Raw genomic sequence first — 23,134 nt, forward strand, 5'->3', positions numbered from 1 at the left:
GTGCCCGCTGTGCTGTCACCCCCGGCCGTGCGGAGCCGACCCTCGGGGGCGATGGGGACCCGCGGTCCCGGCGTGCTGTCACCCCCGGGCGGTGCAGAGCTCGCCCTGCTGTCAGTCCCGGCGGTGCGGTGCCCACCGTGCTGTCACCCCCGGGCGGTGCCGCTGTGCTGTCAGTCCCAGCCGTGCGGTGCCCGCCGTGCTGTCACACCCGGGCGGTGCCGCTGTGCTGTCAGTCCCGGCGGTGCGGTGCCCACCGTGCTGTCACCCCCGGGCGGTGCGGATCTCGCCGTGCTGTCACCCCCGGGCGGTGCAGAGCTCGCCGTGCTGTCACCCCCGGCGGTGCGGTGCCCACCGTGCCTGTCACCCCCGGGCGGTGCCCGCTGTGCTGTCAGTCCCGGCCGTGCGGTGCCCACCGTGCTGTCACACCCGGGCGGTGCGGATCTCGCCGTGCTGTCACCCCCGGGCGGTGCGGTGCCCGCCGTGCTGTCACACCCGGGCGGTGCCCGCCGTGCTGTCACCCCCGGGCGGTGCGGATCTCGCCCTGCTGTCAGTCCCGGCCGTGCGGTGCCCACCGTGCTGTCACACCCGGGCGCTGCCGCCCCGCAGCGCCCGCCCCCCGTGCCCGTGTCCGCGCCCTCCGGGGCGGAGCCGCTCATGCGCGGGGCCGGGGCCGGGGCTCCGCCGCTTCCGGCCGGGAGCGGGGGCCGGGAGCGGGGCCGGGCGATGCCGCTGCCCGGGGCCGGGCCGCCCGGGGCCATGGGCACGGCCGTGGGGCCCATGAGCCTGCGGGAGCTGCTGCTGGCGGCCGAGGCGGGCGGCGCGGCGGGCGGCGAGGACGAGGTGTGCGTGGTGGGCATCTTCGGCAAAACCGCGCTGCAGCTCTGCTCCGAGAAGGAGGCCCTGGTGAGCACCGTGTGCGACCGGCAGGTGTTCCCGCTCTTCCCCGAGGAGGATCCCGAGCTGGCGGACGGCGCCGCGGGGCAGGAGGGGGACCCGGCCACCAAGGACTACAACCAGCTGCAGGCGTACTACAGCCAGGAGAGCCGCGTGCTGTACCTGGTGCTCACCTCCATCTGCGACACGCCGCAGCTGCTGCGCGCCTGCGGGGACCTGGCGGCGGCCGAGAACAGAGAGGCCGGGCCCGGCCACCCCTCCGGAGGCCCTGCCCCGCTGCCCCACGCCGAGGCACACGAGTTCTGGAAGCACCAGGAGAAGCTGCACTGCCTGAGCCTCCTCTACCTCTTCTCCGTGTGCCACATCCTGCTGCTGGTGCATCCCACCTGCTCCTTCGACATCACCTACGACCGCGTGTTCAGGGCGCTGGACGGGCTGCGGCAGAAGGTGCTGCCCTCCCTGAAGGCTGCCATCAAGGACTGTCCTGTCGGCAAGGAGTGGAAGCTCAACTGCAGGCCATGCCCTCCACGCCTCCTCTTCCTCTTCCAGCTCAACGGGGCTCTGAAGGTGGATCCGCTGCCCAACAGGGGTCAGGACCCCTGTGGTCACCTGGAAAAGCCTCCTCCCAAGAAGCATTCCCCCAAGAGGAGGCTGCAGCACGCTCTGGAGGATCAGATCTACCGCATCTTCCGCAAGAGCCGGGTGCTGACCAACCAGAGCATCAACTGCCTGTTCACCGTGCCTGCCAACCAGGCTTTCGTGTACATCGTGGCTGGTGGGCCCCAGGATGGAGATGATCCCGTGGCCATGCTTCTCGACCAGCTCAGGAGCAACTGCACCATGAGAGAGACTGACTCGCTGCTGGCTCCCACCCTGTCGGGACCCAGGAGGTATCAGATGATGAGGCACGGCCGGCAGCAGCTCTCCTTCCATGCAGAGAGTAGCAGCTCCAGCTCCAGCTCCTCTGGGCAGCTCGTGGACTGCACCCTCAAGGAGTTCTTGTGGCAGCACGTGGAGCTGGTGCTCAGCAAGAAGGGCTTTGAAGACAGCGTGGGGAGGAATCCACAGCCCTCTCACTTTGAGCTCCCGACCTACCAGAAGTGGGTGGCAGCTGCTCTAAGACTCTATGAAGTGACCATCGAAGGCAAAGACGATGACCCGACCTGTGGCGAGCTGAGCTCAAAAATCATGAGCAGCATCAAAGTTTTGGAGGGCTACTTAGACATAGACACCAAGTTCTCCGAAAACCGTTGCCAGAAGGCTCTGCCCATGGCCCACAGCGCCTACCAGTCCAACCTGCCCCACAATTACACCATGACAGTGCACAAGAACCAGCTGGCCCAGGCCCTGCGTGTGTACAGCCAGCACGCCCGGGGCCCGGCCTTCCACAAATACGCCATGCAGCTCAACGAGGACTGCTACAAGTTCTGGAGCAACGGGCACCAGCTCTGCGAGGAGCGGAGCTTGACGGACCAGCACTGCGTGCACAAGTTCCATCTGCTCCCCAAAGCAGGTAAAGGTGCTCGCTTGTGCTTTGGTTTCATGGTTTAGTTTTGTATCTGTGTTAAAAATGCCTTAGGCTGAGAGCCCCGGCTCTGAAATGTTGTGGGAGGTGAAGTTTGCAGCTTTAAAGCCAGATGTTCAAGGACTGGGTGTGGCACTCGGTGCTGTGCTCCAGCTCACAAGGTGGTGACCAGGCAAAGGTTGGACACGATGGTCTCAGAGGTCTTTTCCACCCCAAATGATTCTGTGATCATCTCTACAGTGGGATCATAGCAGAGCTGATGTGCAGGTTTCCTTTATGTTGAGTTTAGGAGCCAGTCCACTGTTAGTAGTAACTCTTACTCTTATATTCTGATTTTAGCAGTAACTCTGATTCTGTCTTACTAGCTAAAAACAATTACATTGGAGTCCTTCTAATGAGAGGAGCCTAAGAACAAAATTCTCTAAAAAGCATAAGCATCCCCCTTTTTTTGAAATAACCTGATTGATCAGGGAGTCAAAACTGACTTCTGCAGGGTTATTGCAGGCAGAAGAACTTTGAGCTTTCAGGAAGAGGTTGTAAAAACAAATAAGATTCAGTTTAGTGGTATAACCTCTACTGGAACTTTGTATTATCAAAAGTGGGAAACGGAGGAGTTGCTTGACAAAGATTTTGTATTTGTGTACAGCAGGGAGGGAGCAATGGATGAAGAGAATAAAGAAAGTTTTGAATGGTGAGCAATTTGCCCAAGGTTTGATTGATTTTGTTTTTAGGGGAAAAGCCAGAAGCAGACAGAAATCCTCCGATTCTGTACCACAACAGCCGGGCTCGTTCCACGGGTGCCTGTAACTGTGGAAGGAAACAAGCTCCTCGGGAGGACCCCTTTGATATCAAAGCAGCTAATTATGACTTTTACCAGGTAACTCTTAGGTCTGTTGGTGCTTCAAGCAGTGCTTTTGTTCCATCTGCAGAGCCTGTATTCGGAAGTGACCACAAGTTTCCTCTTAACCTTACCAACATTTTGCTTGGGGGAGACGTTTCTGGGAGCAGAAATGGGCTGACCAGGATGGGCAGTTCCAGTCTTTACCACACACACAGGAGCACCAGTTAATGCACCTGCTTACACTTAGAATGTGTCGGTCCATGTGAATTCCAAATAATCAGGTCTGTGGGCCATGTTCCCATCGCTGCTTTAGTTCTCACGTGGTGCAAATGTCTTAAATCTTAATTATAGCTGCTGAATGTTGTGGCTCTGAGCTCCCTCATCTCGGGGTGGATACTAAACCACCTTTTCTTTTTTGCAGCTGCTGGAAGAGAAGTGCTGTGGGAAACTGGAGCACATCAACTTCCCCATATTTCAGCCAAGCACACCTGACCCAGCACCTGCCCGGGACGAGGCATCACCCGCCCCTCCTGAAGGCGAGATGGAGAAACTCAAAGAGAAAGAGCCTCAGACTCAGGGAGAGAGCACAGGCCTGAGCTTAGCCCTGAGCCTGGGCCAGTCCACGGGCAGCCTGGGCACTTACCCACCCGATGCCCAGGGTGCAGGGGACAATGCAGAGAGCCACGGGCAGAGCGGGGACTCCAAGGGCGAGAAGAGGCCGAGCCTGGTGGATCGCCAGGCGTCCACTGTCGAGTACCTCCCCGGGATGCTCCATTCCAACTGCCCCAAAGGCCTTCTGCCCAAATTCTCCAGCTGGTCACTGGTCAAGCTGGGGCCTGCTAAGGCTTACAACTTCCACACGGGCTTAGATCAACAGGGTTTTATCCCGGGAACAAACTATTTAATGCCTTGGGACATTGTCATCAGGACGAGAACTGAAGATGAAGGAGATTTAGACACCAATTCCTGGCCTGCTCCCAACAAGGCTGTTCCTGGGAAAAGGAGCGCCGTGGTGATGGGAAGAGGCCGGCGCAGGGACGACATCGCTCGGGCTTTTGTGGGCTTTGAGTATGAAGATGCACGTGGGAGGAGGTTCATGTGCTCGGGGCCTGACAAGGTGATGAAGGTGATGGGAGGGGGGCCGAAGGAATCTGCCCTGAAAGCCCTCAACTCCGACATGCCCCTGTACATCCTGTCCTCGACGCAGGGACGGGGCCTCAAGCCCCACTACGCCCAGTTCATGAGGCTCTTCGTGGTGGTTCCTGATGCTCCTCTGCAGATCACCTTAACGCCTCAGGTAGGGAGTGCAGCAGGGAATCTGGGAACAGCAGAGGCACGGCTGGTTGGGGAGACATTAATTGACAAGGGTGACAGCAAAAGGGCGTCAAGAAACTCCGACTCAAACCAGCTTCAGCCAACACAGTTGTTTCCAAAAGTATCTGTTACATAAGCACTTGTGATTTCTCAAACTTCAAATTTATACTTTGTATAAAGTGAGTTTACAAAAATATTTTACCAAGGATGAGTTATTGGCATTCCCTGTTGTAATAATGGCTTTTATTAAAAAAAAAAAAAAAGATTACAATGATTCTTTAAGAATGACTTTGTCATTTTAAATGTCATGAAGAAAAGCGGTGACTCATTGCTCAATTATTATTAGTTACAATCTGAATTTAAGAGGTGAAAAAATGTTGGTATTCCTAGCTGGAGAATTCTTCACTGTTTCTTCCATTTTTATTTCAATACATATTTGAAAAAACTCCATTTGCATTTTAGTCCTTTTTAAGGTAGTAATGCTGTTTGGTTACCTACTGATGTTTTCTTTTGCCTTTAGGTTCAGCCAGGACCACCACCCTGCCCTATATTTTACCCCGAGAAGCAGGAAATCACCCTTCCCTCTGATGGACTCTGGGTGCTGAGGTTTCCCTACGCCTACGTGACAGAACGGGGGCCCTGCTTCCCTCCCAAAGAAAGCCAACAGTTAATGAGCTACAAAGTTCTCCGAGGAATACTGAAAGCAATCACACAATAAGAATGGTTTTGGATATCTCTGTTTGAGGTTAAGAAGGCTGTCTTCAATCCTGCTCATGGGTTTTTGTTACCCAACACTTGTCACTGCAATTGTATGAAGCCCCCACTGTATTTCACTGGAACGCGGTCAGATTGGAAATAAAGTTGATATCAAAGCAGGAAAAGGGATCTGAGACATGTAAATTTTCCATTTATTAAGTTTTCATATGTAAAAAATAAAAGCTGGTTTTCGTAAAGTGCTGATCCTGTATTACTAAATGTTTAGATGACAGTGCTTTTCCCCATCCTGTCTTTTGTATACCTGTTTAGAAAAATTAAAAAATTAGCACTGCCTGAAATCAAGAGTTTACTTTGTCATATTGAGGCAATGATGAGAAAAATCTTTTCTTTTTCTGAACAAGCTATTTGTATGTAAATGATGCTTTTAATGTGATGATTGGAGAACTAATTTTGTCTTTAAAAAAAAAAGATACTGCAGTTCTGATGTATATTAACAGCAAAGCCAGAAACTGTGCTCACCTGTATCAAGTGACTCTTAAGTGCCAAAAAATCAGCCACAGTAAATTGACTTTTAACTGAGGTAAGATGTAAGGCTGTATGCTGAGACCTAATTTAATTTCTAGAATATTTGTTTCTAATTAGCATGCACACAAAATTTAATTTGCCAGTTTGCTACAGTACAGTAATTACACTGCATGACCGGAGCTGAGACCTGCTTTCTGCTCAGAATACGACATCTGTGAGGGGCTGGGTGAGGAAAAGACGTCTCTTCCTATGGAATACAGCAGTAGGGCTTGGGTTAGATGGTCTTTAAAGATCTTTTCCAAGCATTCCGTGGTTCTGTGATCTCTCAGGGGCTGGATGTGGGAAATGTGTCCCTCCCATTGGGAATATGACATCGCTGAGGGAGTGGATGAAGAAAACACATCCCTGCGTTTGGAATATGATCTCTCTGAGGGGTTGGGTGTGGAAAATGCATCCCTCCTGTTTGGAATACGACATAAGGGGCTGGACTAGGTGATCTCTAAAGATCCAACCCAACTGTTCTATGATTTTATGACCTCTGAGGGGGTGTGTGGGGAAAGAGCATCCCTCCCATTTGGCATATGACCGGTCTAAGGGGCTAGGTGGGGGAAAACACATCCCTTCCTTAGGAATACGACATCTCTGGGGGGCTGGGTGTGGGAAACGCATCCTTCCACCTCTGAGGAGAGAGCCGGCACAGCCAGGTGAAAAATAAAAGCGCGTAATTGAGAATTACCCCGCAGCACTTGCGAAGTGCTTTTTGACCGTGACAGCCCCGCCCATGAGGCGGGCGCTGGGCGGGGGTGTGGAAAACACATCCCTCCACCTGAGAGCAGACAGCCGGCACGGCGCAGTTGGGAATTAAAGCGTTTAATTGGGAATTACCCGCAGAGCGATTGGGAAGCAGCGGTAGCTGCGAGCAGCCCCTCAGGGCCGGGCGGGAAGGGAAGGACGCGGGGCCGCCGCGCCTGCGCGCTGCGCTCCTGGCGGTGCCGGGGCGGCTGCGCGGGCGCAGAGGCTGCGCTCCCTCAGAGCCGCCGCCGCTGCTGCCTCGGAGCCTCCGCGTCCCGCAGCGGCTCCGCCTCGCTGCGAGCCGGCTGCGGGCTGGGACACGGACACGGACCGCGGCAGGACGGGCCGGGACAGCCGGTGACGGGTGAAGGATGTCGGCCACGCTCTACGTGCTCTCCACGCTGGGTGGATACGTCCTCACCTCCGCGCTTCTCCTCAAGTGCCCGGGGCTGCTCCACCGGCCCAAGCGGCAGCGCTTTCGCTGCCGGCACATCTCGCACCGCGGCGGTGAGTGAGGGGGTGCGGGGATGGAGGCGAGGGGATGCGGGAGCCTTTCTGCTCTCTGCCGCTCCTGAGGGACGGTCCCCGCCCGGCGCTCGGGGCTCCGCGGCCCGCGGGCGCTGCTCCCTCACGACCCCGGGGCGCTGCTCGGGCCCCCGAGCGCGGGAGGCTCCTGAGGGACTGCGCGCTGTCCGTGCCTTGCAGCGGGCTCCCTTTAAACCTTCCTCCCTTAGCCTAATTTTAGGTGCCACCTGCTGACCAGTGCCTCGGTTCAGCGCGGAATTAATCTCCGAAGTCCGACCGCGCTAGTCGAAAATCAGCTTTTTTTTCCTTTTTTTTTTTTTTTTTTTTTTTAGTTATGGGGCGTGATGTTTTCCCTCTCAAACACGTCTATTTTTTTTTTTTTTTTCTTCTGACGATTCTGTATCCTGGCATTTCTCTCCCCAACCAGATGGGCGTCTGGCTGTTGCTTAGGTCAGGTACAAGAGAGCAATTTTCTTGCTTCTGACCTCCTGTTTGCTTTGCTTTCTGCTTTCAGGGGAAGCAGAATTTGCTGTGACTCTGTTCTTGTTCCCCTCGGTGTTGCAGGCAGACAGTGAATGGCTCAGTGCCCTGGGAAAACCCTCTCGCATTTGAAAGTCAGGCATGTTGATTCCGTCTAAAATAGGCTTTTAAGTTTCTCCCAGCTATTCCAAAGCAATGGGAGGGGGGAAATGCAGTAAGGTGTGTCTTCCTGTTCTGTAGAGATCAGCTCTGTGCTCTTCCCTGCTGCCTCACCTCGTTTTTGAAAATAGGTAGTTTGCTAGTAAATATTTTTCGATATTTTGTGTGAGAGATGTCTGGTGCCGAGTTTAAACAATTTTCAATATCAAACTTAGTGCCGGTTTACGTAGGGGGTGATCACAGTTTTAGCCAGTGGTCCTTGACAAATGCTGCTGCCTTGAATTATTGAAATCTAAAAACTGGATCTGATCTCGTAATAATTTTATTCCTGGCGCTTCTTTCATTTAGTTCATTTGGCAGTTTAAGTTTCTTTGTAACTAGTAAAATGTAGCTTTTTGTGTGGACTATCTATATTATCTGTTACTTGGTATTTATATTTTTCCTTCAGCGAAAGAAAAGGTTCTTAATTTAGGGATTTCCCAATTTGTTTTTTTTTTTTTTTTTTTTATTTGTAAACTGTTAAAAACTTGCAGGCGACTTTGTCGGAACTTCATCTTCTGTTCTCACTCCTTTGCAAGCACCTTCGTTAAGATACACAGCCCCGAGCCTGGAATGCGAGGGCTCGGCCCGGTCGCTCTGAGCTCCATCGGAACTGCAGCAAAGCCTCGCTCAAGGCAGGATTATTCCTCAGGCATTCAAAGTCCACGGGCTGCGAATTGTTCCTGTGAAATCCACCTGAGGCGGGAGGGCAGCCCTGGGCGTTCCCAGCAGCTTTTTGCCCATCTGAGGCTGAAGATCACTCGTGCTTTGCTCTCCTTGGTGTTTACCCTGTAACATAAATTCCTGTGGGACTTGAGTTCCCGGCTTTAGTCACGCTGTAGCTTTAGACTCAGTGTCATGTTTCCTATTGCATTACTCCAATTAGCTTAACTTGTTTGGCTTTTTCCTCTCTGGGATGAAACCTTGTACAGTCAGGTTTTTTTAAAGTCTGAGGGGCTTGATTTATGGTGCTTTTTCATTCAAGGATTTTGTCACCTCGTTTCGTAGAATCATCCCTGAATTATTTCTTCATGTCTGCATAATTTTAAAACTGGTCATTTCTGAGGGCAATTATTGAGTCTTGATATTCTGTGTTGGAGTCCTCTGTCAATGCCAGCAGCCTGGGCTGCAGGGTCTCAGAGAGAGGGTAGCATGATGATTTTTACACAGAATAATTCAGATTGGAAGGGACCTCTGGAGATTGCATCCGACCAGAGCAGGTTAACCAGGACCTGGTCCAGTTAGGTTTTGAGTACATCCAGGGATGGAGCCTCCACAACCTCTCCAGGGAGCCTGTTCCAAAGTTTGCTCACTCCTGCAACAAAAAAGGGGTTTTTCTTACATTTATAAACTGAATTTCCGGCACTTAAACCTGTTCCCATTCCTCTTGTCCTTTCCCTGGGCACCACCATGAAGAGTTTGCCTGAGTCTTTACTCCCTCCCATCCAGTATTTACATGTGCAGGATCCTTTCCAGACAAAGCAATTCCAGCACCCTCAGCCTCTCATCCCTTAATTTTCACAGCCCTTCCTTGGACTTTCTCTGGTAGATCCAGGTCAATCTTGTGCTTTGGAGCCCAGAACTGGACGTGGTGCTCCAGCTGTGGTTTCAGCAATGCTGAGCAGAGGGGAGCAATCACCCCCCTTGAGCTGCTGGCCCCAAAACCTTCTGAGGGTCACCTCCTGAGGCAGTGCTTGGTGCTGGCTCTCTCTTGGCTGTGGTGGTGCTTGCAGAGTGGGAATGTGCCCTCCTGAAGTCTGGATGTGCCATTTTGGCTGGGGAGGGTCTGTTCCTCACAGGGAATGAGCCCATGAAGCTGGAGGGGTGTTTGAGGAAGTGTCAGGAGCCCTTTGGTCAGCCCAGCCCTCTCACTTTTCTGGGAGAAAATTACTTTTATCTATTAACTTGTGTAGTTCCCTTTTCTGCCTGTGGTTGCTGATTTAGAATTCCTCTTTCAGCTGATCTCTCAACTTTGTTCCTCATTTCCCCAGATGCTACAAGTCAGGCATTTGACTCACCACCCCTGCCATGTCACCATCCCTGGCCCTTGACCACCTCCCTGCCATGTGATTTGTCACATCAGCCACCTCAAACTTTTATCTTTGGAACTTTCTGCCCAGGAATGCCAGGGTACTCTTGCTTTGCTCACAGATTGAAGCCTTGACTCGGGTGTTTTGGTCCTTCCCTCACTGTTCAGGATGTATGGGCTGGATTGCCACAGCTGATAAGTTATCTAAAAACCTCAATTATTATTGCAGTTAATTTGTAACTGATCAGCCAGGCCCTGTGCAGGGGATTCCCATTTGTTGGGCAATCACCAGATGGGTACCCTGAGGTTCTCCTGCTCTCCTCTGTCCCATGGTTCACTTTTGCTACTCAGCCAACTCCCAGTGCTGCAGTCAGATCCCATAAAATGCTGGTGAATGTCTGATCACAGGAGCTGCTGTGGTCTCACCATATTGTTTTACATTAAACCCTGCAGATTTTTGTCATCATGCTCCTAAGTCTTCCATTTTGTACACCTGCCTGAGAACAACAATTTTAAATTGGTGGTTGTGCATTGCTTTAATTAAGTAACTGAGCACAGGTTTAGGTAAGTATGTCCTGGTGAGGCTTTGTTAATAGGCAAGGCCTTAATTGGAGCTCTTATAATTGCTGTTTACAAAGTCTGTCATTCATTACTGTCAGAGAGCAGGTGAAATTTGCATAGATATCTTCATCAGCACGTGTATCCTCCTGAGGTTGTTTTGTTTTCCAGTCTATAATATTGCCTCAGAAAAAGGCTGAAAAGGCACAACCTTTTCCAGTCCCTAATCAGGCTGATTTTTAAAGATTTTTATGCAGAGATTGCTGGCTTAGGACTTGCAGAGTTTAATCCTGCCTGAGAGAAAATTAAATTTGCTTGTCCTTTCATTTCTTAGCTGAAATGGATGCGTGTTTGATTCCTTGTGTGTGAGACCTCCCTTCTCCTGCAGCACAGACCTTTATTGGCAGATCTGTGCTGGTTGGGGAATGTCCTTGCACTGAGCACAGGTTGTCACCTATAGGTTGTCACCTATTTCACCCCAGCTGGGTTATACATTTAGAGGGTGTCAGCTTTAGAATGACTTGGGTGCTTTAATTCATAGCTTTTTTTGTTATTTTTTTTCTCTCGTTACTCTTCCCATCAACTCTCAACTCCATTTTTGCATGTGCTTTCCCTGTGCCTGTGGGGCTTATTGTCCTAGCTAAATACCTCTGGTAAAACAAACACTTTGGTTTGAATATTCTAAATGTTACACAAATCCAAGATCAATTCTTTTTTAAAATAATTTTACCTGAAGAAGGTTGTGTCTCTCCAGAACATTAGTGGCAACAGAGATTTCTGCCTTGAGCTTCACCCTAATTTCTCAAAATATGCATATTTTTAGAACCTGCTACTTTTAAATTATATTTTCAGCGGGATTGAGGGGAGGAAAAGGATTTAGTGTAAGTTTTATTTTTGTTGTTTCTGTAGGTGCTGGAGAGAACCTGGAGAACACAATGGCAGCCTTTCACCAGTGAGTACAGAAGGATGAGAACATCTAAATGAGGTGTTCTCAGTGTCTTTAGTGAGTGAAACACCAAGGGAGGTGGGAATCCTCCGTTCTTTGGGGTCACAGTGTCCCGTTTCTGAAAGTCAGCTCTCCTCTGGATAACCCCTGTGCATTGCCAAACATCCACTCCAGTTTCACCAGGAGGAGTTGGGATACCACAAATTATGGTCTGTGCTCAGGAACGAATGGAAACAACCCCTGGGGCCTGTGCTAGCCAGCAAACCAGCACACAATGCTGTGCTTGATGCTGGTTACTTCTATTCATTAATTTATCTCTATAAAGCAGAAAATGCTGCTGTTTGTGTTTGTTTCCTGCACTCACACTCTACAGCCTTGCAATGTGTGAAAGCCTCTTAGGGCTTTAAAGTGGGGCTGGGACCAGAAAGCCTTTTAAGCCTCCAGCATTGAAGCAGTGAATTTTAACAAGGTTCTCAAAGGCATTTGAAGAAGCAGCATATCTGAAACTCCAGCTGCTGCTGAGAAGGGACCCCGTTATGTGGGCTCCTCTTTGTTTAGTTTGGGGTTTTTCTGATTTGCTTTGTGCTAAGGAGCCTCAGCAGTTTGCTGTTTCCCTGCAGCCTGAGGGGTGCCAGCTTTCCCAACCAAATAAAAGAAAGTTCTGCACTATTTTCTATCTCCATGGAAGCTCAGCATAGTTTTGTGTGGCTTTTTGTTTGGTTGGGTTTTTTTCCTGCTGGCCTGCCTTTTTGCAAGTCTGCTACCAGACTTTCTGAAAGTGCTTCTTCCTTTTTTTAACCATTTCTTAATTTTCATTTCATATCATACACACTCATTCTGTACACAAAGAGCTCTTGCAAGGGAAGTTACTCCATTATAATAAATAATTCCATAAATCATCTATTTTTATTTTATTCCCAGAAATAAGCAGTAATACTTAGAGTAAGGACTGTGCTGGGGGAAATACATTTTGTGATGAGTTTTTCTGACTCTCTTCTGCCCATTTAATAATTTTAGAGCTGTGGTGGGACAAATACACTGAGGTGCAGTTTTTGAACCCACAGCAGCTGCCAATAGCAAAGTTCATCAGAGCAAAGAGAGCCAGGGTAGCTCTGCAGGAAGCAGAGCAATTTCCCCCTGTTAGGAGTGGGAACTCTTCTGGCTCCTTTTGGGAAGGGGTAAAGGCTTTGTCCATCCCATTTGCTCATTCCCATCTTCACAAATAAGTAGCAAAAGGAACGGGGTAGAAAATCAGTGATCTGGCTGGTGCAAAATGGTCAGGATTGGCTCAAAGAGCTGATGTGAGCTGATCAATTGATAATGCATCAGATTCTGTGTGAAGCCAGACAGGGTGTGTCTGCAGGAACTGTCCTTGCAGGTTTGCACAAGCAGGAACATTTGCCTGTTGCTGTAGGTGAATGTTTCTACGGGGGGAGGAAACCTTTATTGGCAATTTCAGTTTCTATACTGCTTAATTTCCAAATATTCTGGAAGGAAATGAGAAGCTTTTTGTACCAAAGACAATATTTTTTTAGTTTTGTTTTATTGGGTAAGATGCATAATAGATGGGGGAGTAGGATTATAATCTTGTTCTACCATATTTAAATGCTTCTGTGGTGGTTTTAGATTATAAAACAACAGATTTTAAGCAGGAGCACTCTCACCCTAACTTACAAATGTGAGCCTACCTCACAGCTTGAGTTCTGGAGCAGTTGGATCTGAATCCACAATGATGTTCTGAATCTGGAGCCTTCTCTGGAGCAGTGTGAATTTGACAGAACAAACTGATTTCCAGCTGGGACAGCTCAGCACTTGAGGAGCTTATTTAGCACTGAGCTGCTTGTAAGGGCCTGGCACAGCCTCAAATCTGGTAACAAGGAAAGTTCTTGTTCTCCCCTTTCCATGCAGCAGCAGCCCTGGCTTTCTAAAGCAAGAAATATTGCTAATAAAAATCTGCTGGTGAGCTGATAAAAGATGGGAACATCTACAGATTTGGCAAATCTCCTGCAGCAGATTTGGAGTTGCTTTCCCTCAGGAGGAAAAAATCACCCAGTACAGCCTGTGATTCTTCCATATGTAACAGGATTCTGTTCCTCTTCTAATTCTTAATTAGCAGCACTGGCAAGCAGTTCAGAAATTGGCTTCAATTTGACGACCCTCCTTGATCATCATCCCAGCTGGAGCAGAAATTGTGTTGAACACTTTGGGGAGTGTGTTCTGATTTATTTTTTGGTTTGTTACTCCATCAGTGGATGCTCATGGGCTGTGTTCAGCAGCCAATAAAGCCCACAAGGAAAAGGTTGTTACTGAATTTACAGAGCTTTGGCTCTCAGGTAGGCACAGCTCACAGGTGCTGTGGGTTTGCTCAGAGCTGGATGAAAAAGTTTTGAAGGAAGAGTTCAGCCTTTTATCTGTCTGCTGGAATGACACCTCTTTTCTAGTTAAATGAGCAATTCACTGCTCATTGCAGTAAAGCTTTTTTTTGTTCTGGTGGGAGGTTTCTTGTTCTTATATCCATCAATATCATTATTACTTTTTGCTTTCCTTACTCCTTCTATGAACCAAACTACTATGGAGTGGAATTGGGGTTGGATTAGAGCTTTTCAAAGCAGTGGGTTGGAACAGGAATAGTTACTTTGCTTTGAAAACTATGACTGGATGTTTAGTGGTTTCTTTCCTTTTTAATTTAAATTAAAACTTTTTCATTAAAACAATAGTTTCAGGTTGTTTTGCTAGCCAATAAAACAGCCAAAAGCCTGAAAGTCCCACTGCTAATTTCCTGATCCATCCCTTTCTGGTGAATATAAATAAAGTAAAAAAAAAAACCAAAACCAAAACAACTTTCACACCCCTGTCATTTGTTGTTTCTAACCACAAATTCAATTTCCTTTTTCAAAACCTCCCTTCCTGCAGTGGGCAGATGTGCTGCTGCTATAAACACCCCACTCCAAATCCTGACCCAATCCTTTAGGAGCAGGTTTCTCAATCCTGGGCTGGCAGGCTGCAATCCACAGGTGAGCTTCCCAAATCCTGTGGGAGACACAGCCAAAAATCCCATCTCTGCTTCAAGAGCTGTCGTTTGTTCTTGCATCAGCTTCCCACTGCAGCAGGATTGTGAGGATCCCTGTTTGCTCCTTGCTTTGCAGCAGGATTGGGAGGATTCCTTGCGCCATTAAAGCGTCCAAAGCCCTTCCAGTGGGGTTGCTTTGTGGAATTTGTTGGGTTTGGAGCTGCACAAAGCACCTGAGTGGCTCAGGGCAGCCTTTCCTTGCAGCGCCGTTAATTTGGGGACAGACATGTTGGAGCTGGATTGTCACCTGACAAAAGATGAGCAAGTGGTTGTGTCCCATGATGAGAACCTCAAGAGATCAACAGGAGTTGATGTCAACATATCTGACCTCAAATACTCGGTGAGTTGAGGAGGAAATGGGCTGGGGGTGTTGAAAATGCATTTGTGGGGTGGGCAGGGGGCTCTGAGTGTGCCTGGTGCCCAGAACCAAAGGGGAGGATTCACCTCAATCAAAAACCCAAACCAAAAACCCAGCCCGACCTAAACCACCCTCCCTGTGCAGTCAGGAGATCACACCTGGCACATTGCACAGGGGAATTTACCCCTCAGTGTCAGCCTGGGTGAATGGCTCTGAGCTGGGGGTTTGGTCACACCGATGGCACAGGGACAAAAGCTCTTCTGGTGTCACCAATTTTTAGTGGGAAAACTGGGAGATGGCTCCCTCTGCCTCAACAGTGGAATTGTCAGAATTCTCAGACATCTGGGAAAGTTTTGCTTTGTTCCATTACAGGTGACACAAATCTGAGAATGCCAAATAGTTCCATTAATACTGAAAGTGGTGCTACTAAACCAGTTTTTTGGATGAGGAGATAAGTGGCTTGTGAATTAGGATTTTTTTTTTTTTGGTCTTTTGGGAGGATGGTTATGATTATATCCCTGCATTTGAATTTATGTTCCATTCCTCTTTATTTTTAAGGAACTTCCACCGTATCTCTGCAAGTTGGATGTCACCTTTCAGAAAGGTGAGATGTTTGCCTCTTGCTGTTTCAATTTTCCATTTGGCAAAGGGAACAGAAAAGTGCATTTTCTTCTCTCAATATCATGACAAAAGAAGTTTCAAAAGAAAAATGCAGCCCTGGCTGTAGAAAGCAGTACAGTAGTTACTGTAGGTGTGACTTGGAGTTCAGAAGGAAATTTTGTTCTCATTTGGTGTTTTTCACATTCATCTCATTGCATTTGGTGTGTGGTAACTGAGCCTGTGTTTGCTATTTCAGGATTTTAATGTTGCCTGTACTCCTACTGTTGCTAAATAATGAGTGAATTTCATGAAGTTAAAACCTGAATGTGCAACATGCTCAGGGCATTTTCATTATGGAAATGAGCTTGTCATAGTTAATTACAGCTGAATGAAGTCATTTTTTTGTTTAAAAATATGATTATCCTTGGAACTTTATACTTTTAACATAAAAGTTTGAAGGTAACGAGTGCTCTGACATTTCTGCTGTTACCTGTGGTTTGTTAAAAGTGGCCACAGCAGTGAGAAATTTCTTGTTTCCCCAGAAAGTCAGTGTGAGGGGACAGACAACCGAATCCCACTCCTGCAAGAGGTGTTTGAGGCATTTCCAGAGATTCCTGTCAACATTGACATCAAAATGAACAACGATGTGTTGATCAGAAAGGTACATGGGAACCTGCTGGGCTGGCAGTGCAGGCAGGGCAATGCTGCTGATATTCCAGAGGGTTTTTGGGAATTCTGGCAGTCTGTGATAGCAACATCTGTGTTCTTGGACTGCTTCACCCTTCACATGTTGGGTCCTGCTCCCTGAGTGAGGTAATGCAGGAGACAGAGAGGGGATCTTGTGCAAGGTATTCTGGAAAAGCTCTTTAGGACCCTTCATCTGGAGGAGAAACTGCTCCAGCACTGCTGGAGCCATGTTTGGTTTGTGCCTCATGGGAAGGCTCTTCTTAGGGACTGCTGGTCCCCAAAGCAGCACAAAAATGATGGGATTGTGTAGATAGTGATGATGTCAACATATCTGACCTCAAATACTCGGTGAGTTGAGGAGGAAATGGGCTGGGGGTGTTGAAAAGGGCATTTGTGGGGTGGGCAGGGGGCTCTGTGTGCCTGGTGCCCAAAACCAAAGGGGAGGATTCACCTCAATACAGAACCCAAACAAAAAACCCAGCCCAACCTGAAAGTCCCTGTGTAATTAGTAAGAAAGTAGAAGGTGACACCTGTGTAGATGTGTTCAACACAGAGGGAAATCTTTCCAGAAAATATTAGTTTGCCATTTAGATTCCTTGAATTCTTTAGGGTTTTTTGTAGCTATAATCTGTTGTCCTGAACACCTTTTATTTCCCATCAAAGCATCCCAACCACCTTATGATGGGGGAAAAAAATAAAGAACATTTCCCTGGAATGATTTCCAAAGCAAGCAGAGTTTCAGTTCGTTCCCAGTGGCTCCAGGTGAGAGCTGTGCTTTCTGTGCTGCAGGTCTCAGAGCTGGTGAGTCAGTACAAGAGGGAGCACCTGACCGTGTGGGGCAATGTCAATTATGAGATCGTATGCAAGTGTTTCAAGGAGGTAAGGCTGAGTCCAGCTAAGCTTTGGTACTGTGTGCTCACAAATCCTCCAGAAAAGCACCCTGCAAATCAAGATTTAACCAGCTGAGCCAGCCTTCTACTCATGGTGAGAAATTCTGTGCTCAGATTGTGCTGCTAAAACAAGATTAGCACAGTTAACACTCCTCTACCCTGCCATAAAATACTTGAGCAATTAAGCTTAGTCATGTTTTATTCTTGTTTTATGCAATATAGGGCATTGCAATTTTATGCCAGGAGTTCTTAGAAGCCTGCTTTGCACATCACTCATCTGATAAAAAGCAATTTTTCCAAGGATTGCTGATTGTCTGTTTCTTTGCATGAAAATAATGGATGTGGCCACTAGTGGACACAGTTGCACCAGCATGAAGCTGTTCCTTCACAGCTGTAATTCTCCTCCTCCTTGTGCTGAGGAGTTTTACAATTTAGAATTAAAATTGTGCTTAGTCCAAGGGAGTGATGCACCTGAGTGAAATCCACCTTGTTGATATTTCAGTCTAGTTGATGATTTCAATTTATCTGTGCAGGATAACACCCCATTTCTTACCTGAACAGCAGTTAAACTTATTCACATAAAGCAGCTTAATCTCAGGTGTGATTGCTGAACTTCAGTCGTGCATTGATGAGTAAATTTAATTGCAACAGAGTCAAAATCAGAGTCAAGATAACTGAGAATCTCTTTCCTGGCTCCTGCAGAACTCTGACATTGCCACCATCTTCTGTGCCCAGCGTGTCCTCCTGCTCCTTGGCCTGTTCTACACTGGGCTGCTGCCATTTGTTCCCTTCCAGGAGGAATTCTTTGAGATTCCCATGCCTTCCATCATCCTCAAGTGAGTTCCAGCCCACTGCTGCCCCAGTGTGGAGCTGGTGATCCCTGATGCCTCCCTGAGCTGCTTTTGGGGGCTGAGGTTCCTTTTCTGTAGGTTCTGTAGGCACTTCAGGATATTGCTGGGAGAATTCTGTGCACAGCAATAAGCAGCAGTTCTGTACTTGCAATAAATTCTTGCTCTTTTCTCCTCTTTTCTTGAGTACAAATTTGTCTGATAGGGCCAAGAGACAAGTCAGCAGTAGGGTGGAAATGAGATTTCACAATCTTCCTCATTCTTCGCTCAAAATGCTGCAGAATTCTCATCTCTGCTGCTTCTCTTAAATGTAGCTCATTTCTCTTGTATAACCCAATTCTACGTCACTGTCTTGAGCAGTGAAATTACTGCTCCAATTTGAGCAAGATTAATTCTTTATGTTCCTTTTGCTGGAACATCTCAACTAAGATTTTAATCTGTGCTCTGGTAATTTTTGGTTTTCTCTTCCTCAACAGGCTGAAAGAACCAGAGAAGATGTCAAAAAGCCAGAGATTTGTTATCTGGCTGGCTGACACGTAAGATTTTTGTCTGATTAAGTTTTTATTTATATTTTGCCTTTAAATTAACACTTGACTCAAATAACTAAGATTAGCTATTGCTGTATCTATGCATTATATATTTTCAGTTCCTTCCAGCTTTTTGTCAGTGCAGGATAAATCAGATCCAAATCTTATGTAGGTGTGCTTTATGCTTTTATTTTCCATACACTGAAGCTTTCTAAGGTGCAGTAACAGTGGGAATTATTCCCATTGTGTCTGTTAAGCTTCTGCCCTTAATTCTGCTCAGCTAATTAACATGCAATTAGATGCAGAATGCAGATTTTGTGGATGTGGCTGTTTCATAATGTTGTCAGAGGAGTGACACTGTTTGCCTTACAAGGAACACTTTGCATTTTAAGAATATCTGTGCTTCAGAGGGGATTTAGTCACAGCTTTTCAGTGACTGCAGTGTCTCCTGCCTCTGACATCTGTTAGTTTAATTTCTCCAGGACATTTTCCTGTCTTCTGGTGGGAAGGATGAAACCTCTCCTGAAAGCAGAGTGGTCCATCAGACAAGGTGTAAGGTCCCTGCAGGGTGAAGGATTTCTCTGCTGGATTTCATCTTCAGCAGAGCTGATACTTGAATTACTTGAACAATTTCTAGAATTGGATTTTGCTCATGGAAAACTCTACACACTGTATGGGAACTTCACTGCAGGTCATCAACAGACACTGCAAATTCCATAAATACCTGAAGTTGTTAATTAACCTCCCTCTCCTTTCTCAGGCTGCTGATGAGGAAGGCACTGTTTGATCACCTCACAGCTCGGGGCATCCAGGTACAGTGGGAAAAGCTGAAGTGAGAATTCAAACCAGACAGACCTGAAGGAGGTTCCTGTTCCCCCCAGCAAGCTCTTTGTGTTTCTGGGACCATGAGCTGCTGTTTGGCTCCTGAGCAAAAGCTGCTGCTGTTATATTTGCAGTGCTCTGGTTGCAAAGGAAGATTTGTACATCTGGGGGGGGGGGGGGAAGAGTTTTTCATTTAAATCTCTCGAAGTTTGGGGTTTTTTTTCCCACTTCAAAATTAAGCCTATAAAATCTGCAAAGCAGTTATCTGATGTGGGCTTTCACAAAATAATACTGATTTTTAGAAGGATACAAAGTCTCAGGTAGTGGAATTGGAGTCAGCAATAAAAATGTCCCTTTTGGAAGGTGAGGGGGGGAAAGTCCAGCGTCACAGTGTAATCATTTCTCATTTCAAATATGCAGTAACATCTCTCTCAGATCAAACAATTTAGGTTAAAAGTTACCTTTTCAAAAGAAATGAGTGTTTCCTGTAATACCTTGGTTGTTGTCTCCCATTTCACAGGTGTACATTTGGGTACTGAATGAAGAACAAGAATACAAGAGAGCCTTTGATCTTGGAGCTACTGGAGTGATGACAGACTATCCAACAAAACTGAAGGAGTTCTTGCATAATTACCCAGCATGAAGGAAGAAAACTGAGAAAGTCCTTCCAGAACAGATTGTGAGCCAAGGATTTTCCTCACTAAAAAAAATAATTGGGGGCAGCATGCACAGATCATTTTTGTTGGAAAGATGTAACTGATGATCTGTTACCTTGTTGTCAAATCACTACCTAATGTCAAGGTTGTCTATTTATTTTAAACTTTAATGACATAGTTTACATTTGTAAATAGCTCATTTAGTAACAGCACACTTCACAAATGATGATGATTAGGAAGAGAATTGCTTGATAAGGTACCTGTAGATAATAAGCATCATTTTACCTGTCACAAGTGTTCCTAAGCAGCTGTCCAGACATGTCAGTTATTCCAGTTATATTCTAGTGAGCAGAAACCGAAGAATTTCTGAAAGTGTAGCCTGTGTGTTTGCATTTCTTGTGTTGCTTTTAGATTTCAGGTAACTTCTAGAGAAAAAAAAAAAAAGAGAGAAACAAAAACAGGCACAGGAGAAACAGCAAAGCTGACTCTGTGGCTGGCCAGGTAGTGAGGTGTACTCAGTGAAGGTGGTCACTTCTAGCCAAAATTAACTCAGTACAGGTAAATTCTATTCCTCTCACTGACAATAATGTTGAACTTGAGTTGGAGCTGGATCTGGAGCCTGTCTGAGGTGATGGCAGCACTGTGACTTGTTGGTCCAGGTCTGAACACAGGATTTAAATCAGGTTCCAGTGCAGGGTCCAGCTTTGCCCCTGGCTCTGGCCTGCCTCTCATGGCAGTAGCTGAATTTCCAGGATGGAAAATTGCACTTGGTACAGATTTCACTCACTTTGAAATAGCCTTTTCACCATGTCCTAAAAGTCTTTTGCACATCTATGGTTCTTGATGAACAGGAAGTTGTTTTTTAGGGTGAGGGACCAAAGAAGACTTAAATTTGGTCAGGAGTTTCAGGGACAAATGAAAATGCTCCTATTAAATGAATTCACCCATAGCAGATTATGTGTATTTATAAAGGGAGGAAGTGTCAATCTAGAATGTGTACAGACTTTTCTCTCCACAAAAATTCCTTCAATACCCATCGTGTTTATGTGCATGGATGTGGGAATAACTGGCAAAAGCCAGGAAAGCCCAGTTAGGCAGGAAGGTATTTCTGGAAGCTTCCATGGTGGTGTGTCCTTGTGAGCAGGAGTTACCCCTGTGTCAGACAGCTCGGAGCCTGCAGTGCCCCTTGGTGTGCTCAGGTTGTGGCTGGGCCTTCAGGGCTTTGATTTTGTGGCTTAATGACCCCCAATGTCCAGAGCTCAGCCACTGAATCATCAGATGCCCTCTCGAAACAGGAGTTTGGCTCCAGCAGTGTCTGCTTCTTGAAGGGATTCCATGTGAAAATAATAGATTTGAAATAATAAACACAGTAATCAGATGTGGGTTTACTGCAAGGAGCAGCCACTGTGCTAAAAACTGATTTTTAAATCATTTTTTCCCCCTTGGTAGCTCAGATTTGGGAGGGTTCTTACTGCACCCCCCTGGCTGCTGTGCCATATTTATGATTGTGGAGCATCTTTGCTGTTCCACTGCCTGTCAGGAGGCTGTGAGGATGCCAAATCCATCTGCAGGGAGAGGGTTTGTTTCTGCACCACAGCTCCTTTCTGAGGAACAGGTCTGGGTGAAATGGAAAAAAACTGCTGCATTTAGGATTCAAGTGAACATGTGCTGATGGGGGCAGATGAGTTAATGTTGTCCTTTTGAATATCTGCCTGGTGAAGATGACTGCAGATTCAATTTCCTCCTAATTTAATCAGCCTTGTTGCTTATTGAATGGAAGAGAGGAAAATGTAACTTCCTAACTGTTCATGGGGGGAAAGGATGAAGTTATTTATGAGGTACTAAGCTTTCTGTTTCCCTCTCAGACCAGTTCTGTCTGGTCACATAAGTGCTAATAATCAGTCAAGTCACAGCTCTGCTGCTTTTTAGAAGCCACAGAATAGTTATAGAAAATGTTCCACATGCAGCTCAGTAAATTAAAAAAATTCCACCTTTCTGTCCTAATCTGGGTTTCTTAGCATTTGGTAGCTCCAGATAGTTTTTATGCAATGTGTGTTTTTTAAACTCAATTTTATTGCTGTTGAATTTGTAACACATGCACCGATATTAAGATACAGATATAATTATGGGTTTAGAAAATTCTATCAAAAACATATTAAAACTGTTTTGTTTCAGTTAGGAAGAGCTAAGTTTTAAAATGCCAGTTTTGATCTCTGACTTACTTTGTATCAAGCTTCCCCCAACACTCAATAAATGAACAATTTTCCATTACTCTATATTGGATGATAAAACACAGGCACTGAAATGACAGTGTTTTATATTTAATTTTAATATTTTTATTCTCTCTAGCAGTAGAGATGGAAATTTCTGCCTTCTCAAATTCTCAACACATTTTCCAGCCCTGTTTTGGTCAGACCACCAGTGTTCTTACATCTGATGGAGCTCCTGACTGTGCTGTTTGTACATTGACCTCTCCTGGATGAATCTGCTGCTCAATAGCTGAAATTGGGTTGGGAGGGCAGGAGTCCAGTGCTGGAAAAGCTGCAGGGTTTATTCTGAGCCCAGCTTTGATCTCATGGCACAGGAAATGTCCCATGGGTGAATCCCAGCCCCAGTGCACAGGGCCTAGGCCATGAGAGCTGTTTGTAACAACCACCATGGACTTGGGGTAACTCTAAAAAACAAATCCTTGTTCTATCCAATCTTGTTTGGAATGTTCCAGAATCGCTGTGTGATTTTTAAACCACTTGTACAGAAAAGCTTTTGTTGAGAACTTGCACAACTGTCCAGGAGGAGGATGTTCAGTTCATCTCTCTCTGAGGTGAGATTCTTTTCAGGTACTTTTAACTCTAAATATTGTTTTAACACTGTGTTCTCAAGCCTGTTGCAAACTGGTTTGTGTATGAAGGATGACTGCATGGATTTCAGGCACTTTGCATTTGCAGAAACTCTCGTGGACCTCTCTAGCTCCAAAGCCATGCAGTGATTTCTCTTTCCATGTGAAGAAGGATTTGATGCTTTTGAGATGTGGCACATTAAAACATCTTTGCTCATAAAAGGTCTAAAACTCAATGCTTGTTAGGTGTGACTTCTTTCCCTAAACACCTAATTTCTGAGAGGGCTTTTGTGTTTACAGTGTCCTTGGTTTGAGTTTGTGGTCACAGGAATTCCACCTGCAGCAGGTTTCTGTCCTTTCTGATGATCAGAGGATAAAGTTTCCCCTTGTCCTAGAGGAAAAATACCCAGCTTTCCTTCTGGATTGCCATGAAATTACATTAAATATTAGGTTTTAAGGTCAAGTGTAATTTTGAAGCCTCGAGGGTTCGTATTTA

At 46.8% G+C, this 23,134-nt stretch overlaps 2 protein-coding genes across 2 annotated transcripts; both read left to right on the top strand.

The window, feature by feature from the left end:
* The first annotated feature begins 727 nt into the window (after window positions 1-727).
* SMG8 (SMG8 nonsense mediated mRNA decay factor) lies at window positions 728-5,629 on the top strand. Its single transcript, XM_036395292.2, has 4 exons — window positions 728-2,407; window positions 3,151-3,296; window positions 3,682-4,557; window positions 5,095-5,629. The coding sequence occupies exons 1-4, from the start codon at window positions 757-759 to the stop codon at window positions 5,290-5,292; spliced, it is 2,871 nt and encodes a 956-aa protein (XP_036251185.1). The 5' UTR covers window positions 728-756; the 3' UTR covers window positions 5,293-5,629.
* A 1,021-nt stretch (window positions 5,630-6,650) lies between these two features.
* Window positions 6,651-22,874, top strand: GDPD1 (glycerophosphodiester phosphodiesterase domain containing 1). The gene is made up of 10 exons (XM_036395019.2): window positions 6,651-7,115; window positions 11,308-11,350; window positions 14,619-14,754; window positions 15,331-15,376; window positions 15,915-16,033; window positions 16,849-16,938; window positions 17,652-17,785; window positions 18,274-18,333; window positions 19,085-19,136; window positions 19,667-22,874. Exons 1-10 carry the CDS (start codon window positions 6,980-6,982, stop codon window positions 19,787-19,789), a joined length of 939 nt encoding a protein of 312 aa, XP_036250912.1. The 5' UTR covers window positions 6,651-6,979; the 3' UTR covers window positions 19,790-22,874.
* Window positions 22,875-23,134: the final 260 nt, after the last annotated feature.

Source organism: Molothrus ater, chromosome 21 (assembly GCF_012460135.2).
Source record: "Molothrus ater isolate BHLD 08-10-18 breed brown headed cowbird chromosome 21, BPBGC_Mater_1.1, whole genome shotgun sequence".
Lineage (NCBI taxonomy): Eukaryota > Metazoa > Chordata > Aves > Passeriformes > Icteridae > Molothrus > Molothrus ater.

Bases quoted from the DNA above. Each gene is read 5' to 3' on its own strand.
- SMG8 (XM_036395292.2), top strand. From the start codon at position 757: ATGGGCACGGCCGTGGGGCCCATGAGCCTGCGGGAGCTGCTGCTGGCG. The intron at 2,408-3,150 runs GTAAAGGTGCTC...TTTTGTTTTTAG, and splicing joins CCATCTGCTCCCCAAAGCAG to GGGAAAAGCCAGAAGCAGAC. The intron at 4,558-5,094 runs GTAGGGAGTGCA...TTTTGCCTTTAG, and splicing joins AGATCACCTTAACGCCTCAG to GTTCAGCCAGGACCACCACC.
- GDPD1 (XM_036395019.2), top strand. From the start codon at position 6,980: ATGTCGGCCACGCTCTACGTGCTCTCCACGCTGGGTGGATACGTCCTC. The intron at 11,351-14,618 runs GTGAGTACAGAA...CTTTCCTTGCAG, and splicing joins ACAATGGCAGCCTTTCACCA to CGCCGTTAATTTGGGGACAG. The intron at 19,137-19,666 runs GTACAGTGGGAA...CCCATTTCACAG, and splicing joins TCACAGCTCGGGGCATCCAG to GTGTACATTTGGGTACTGAA.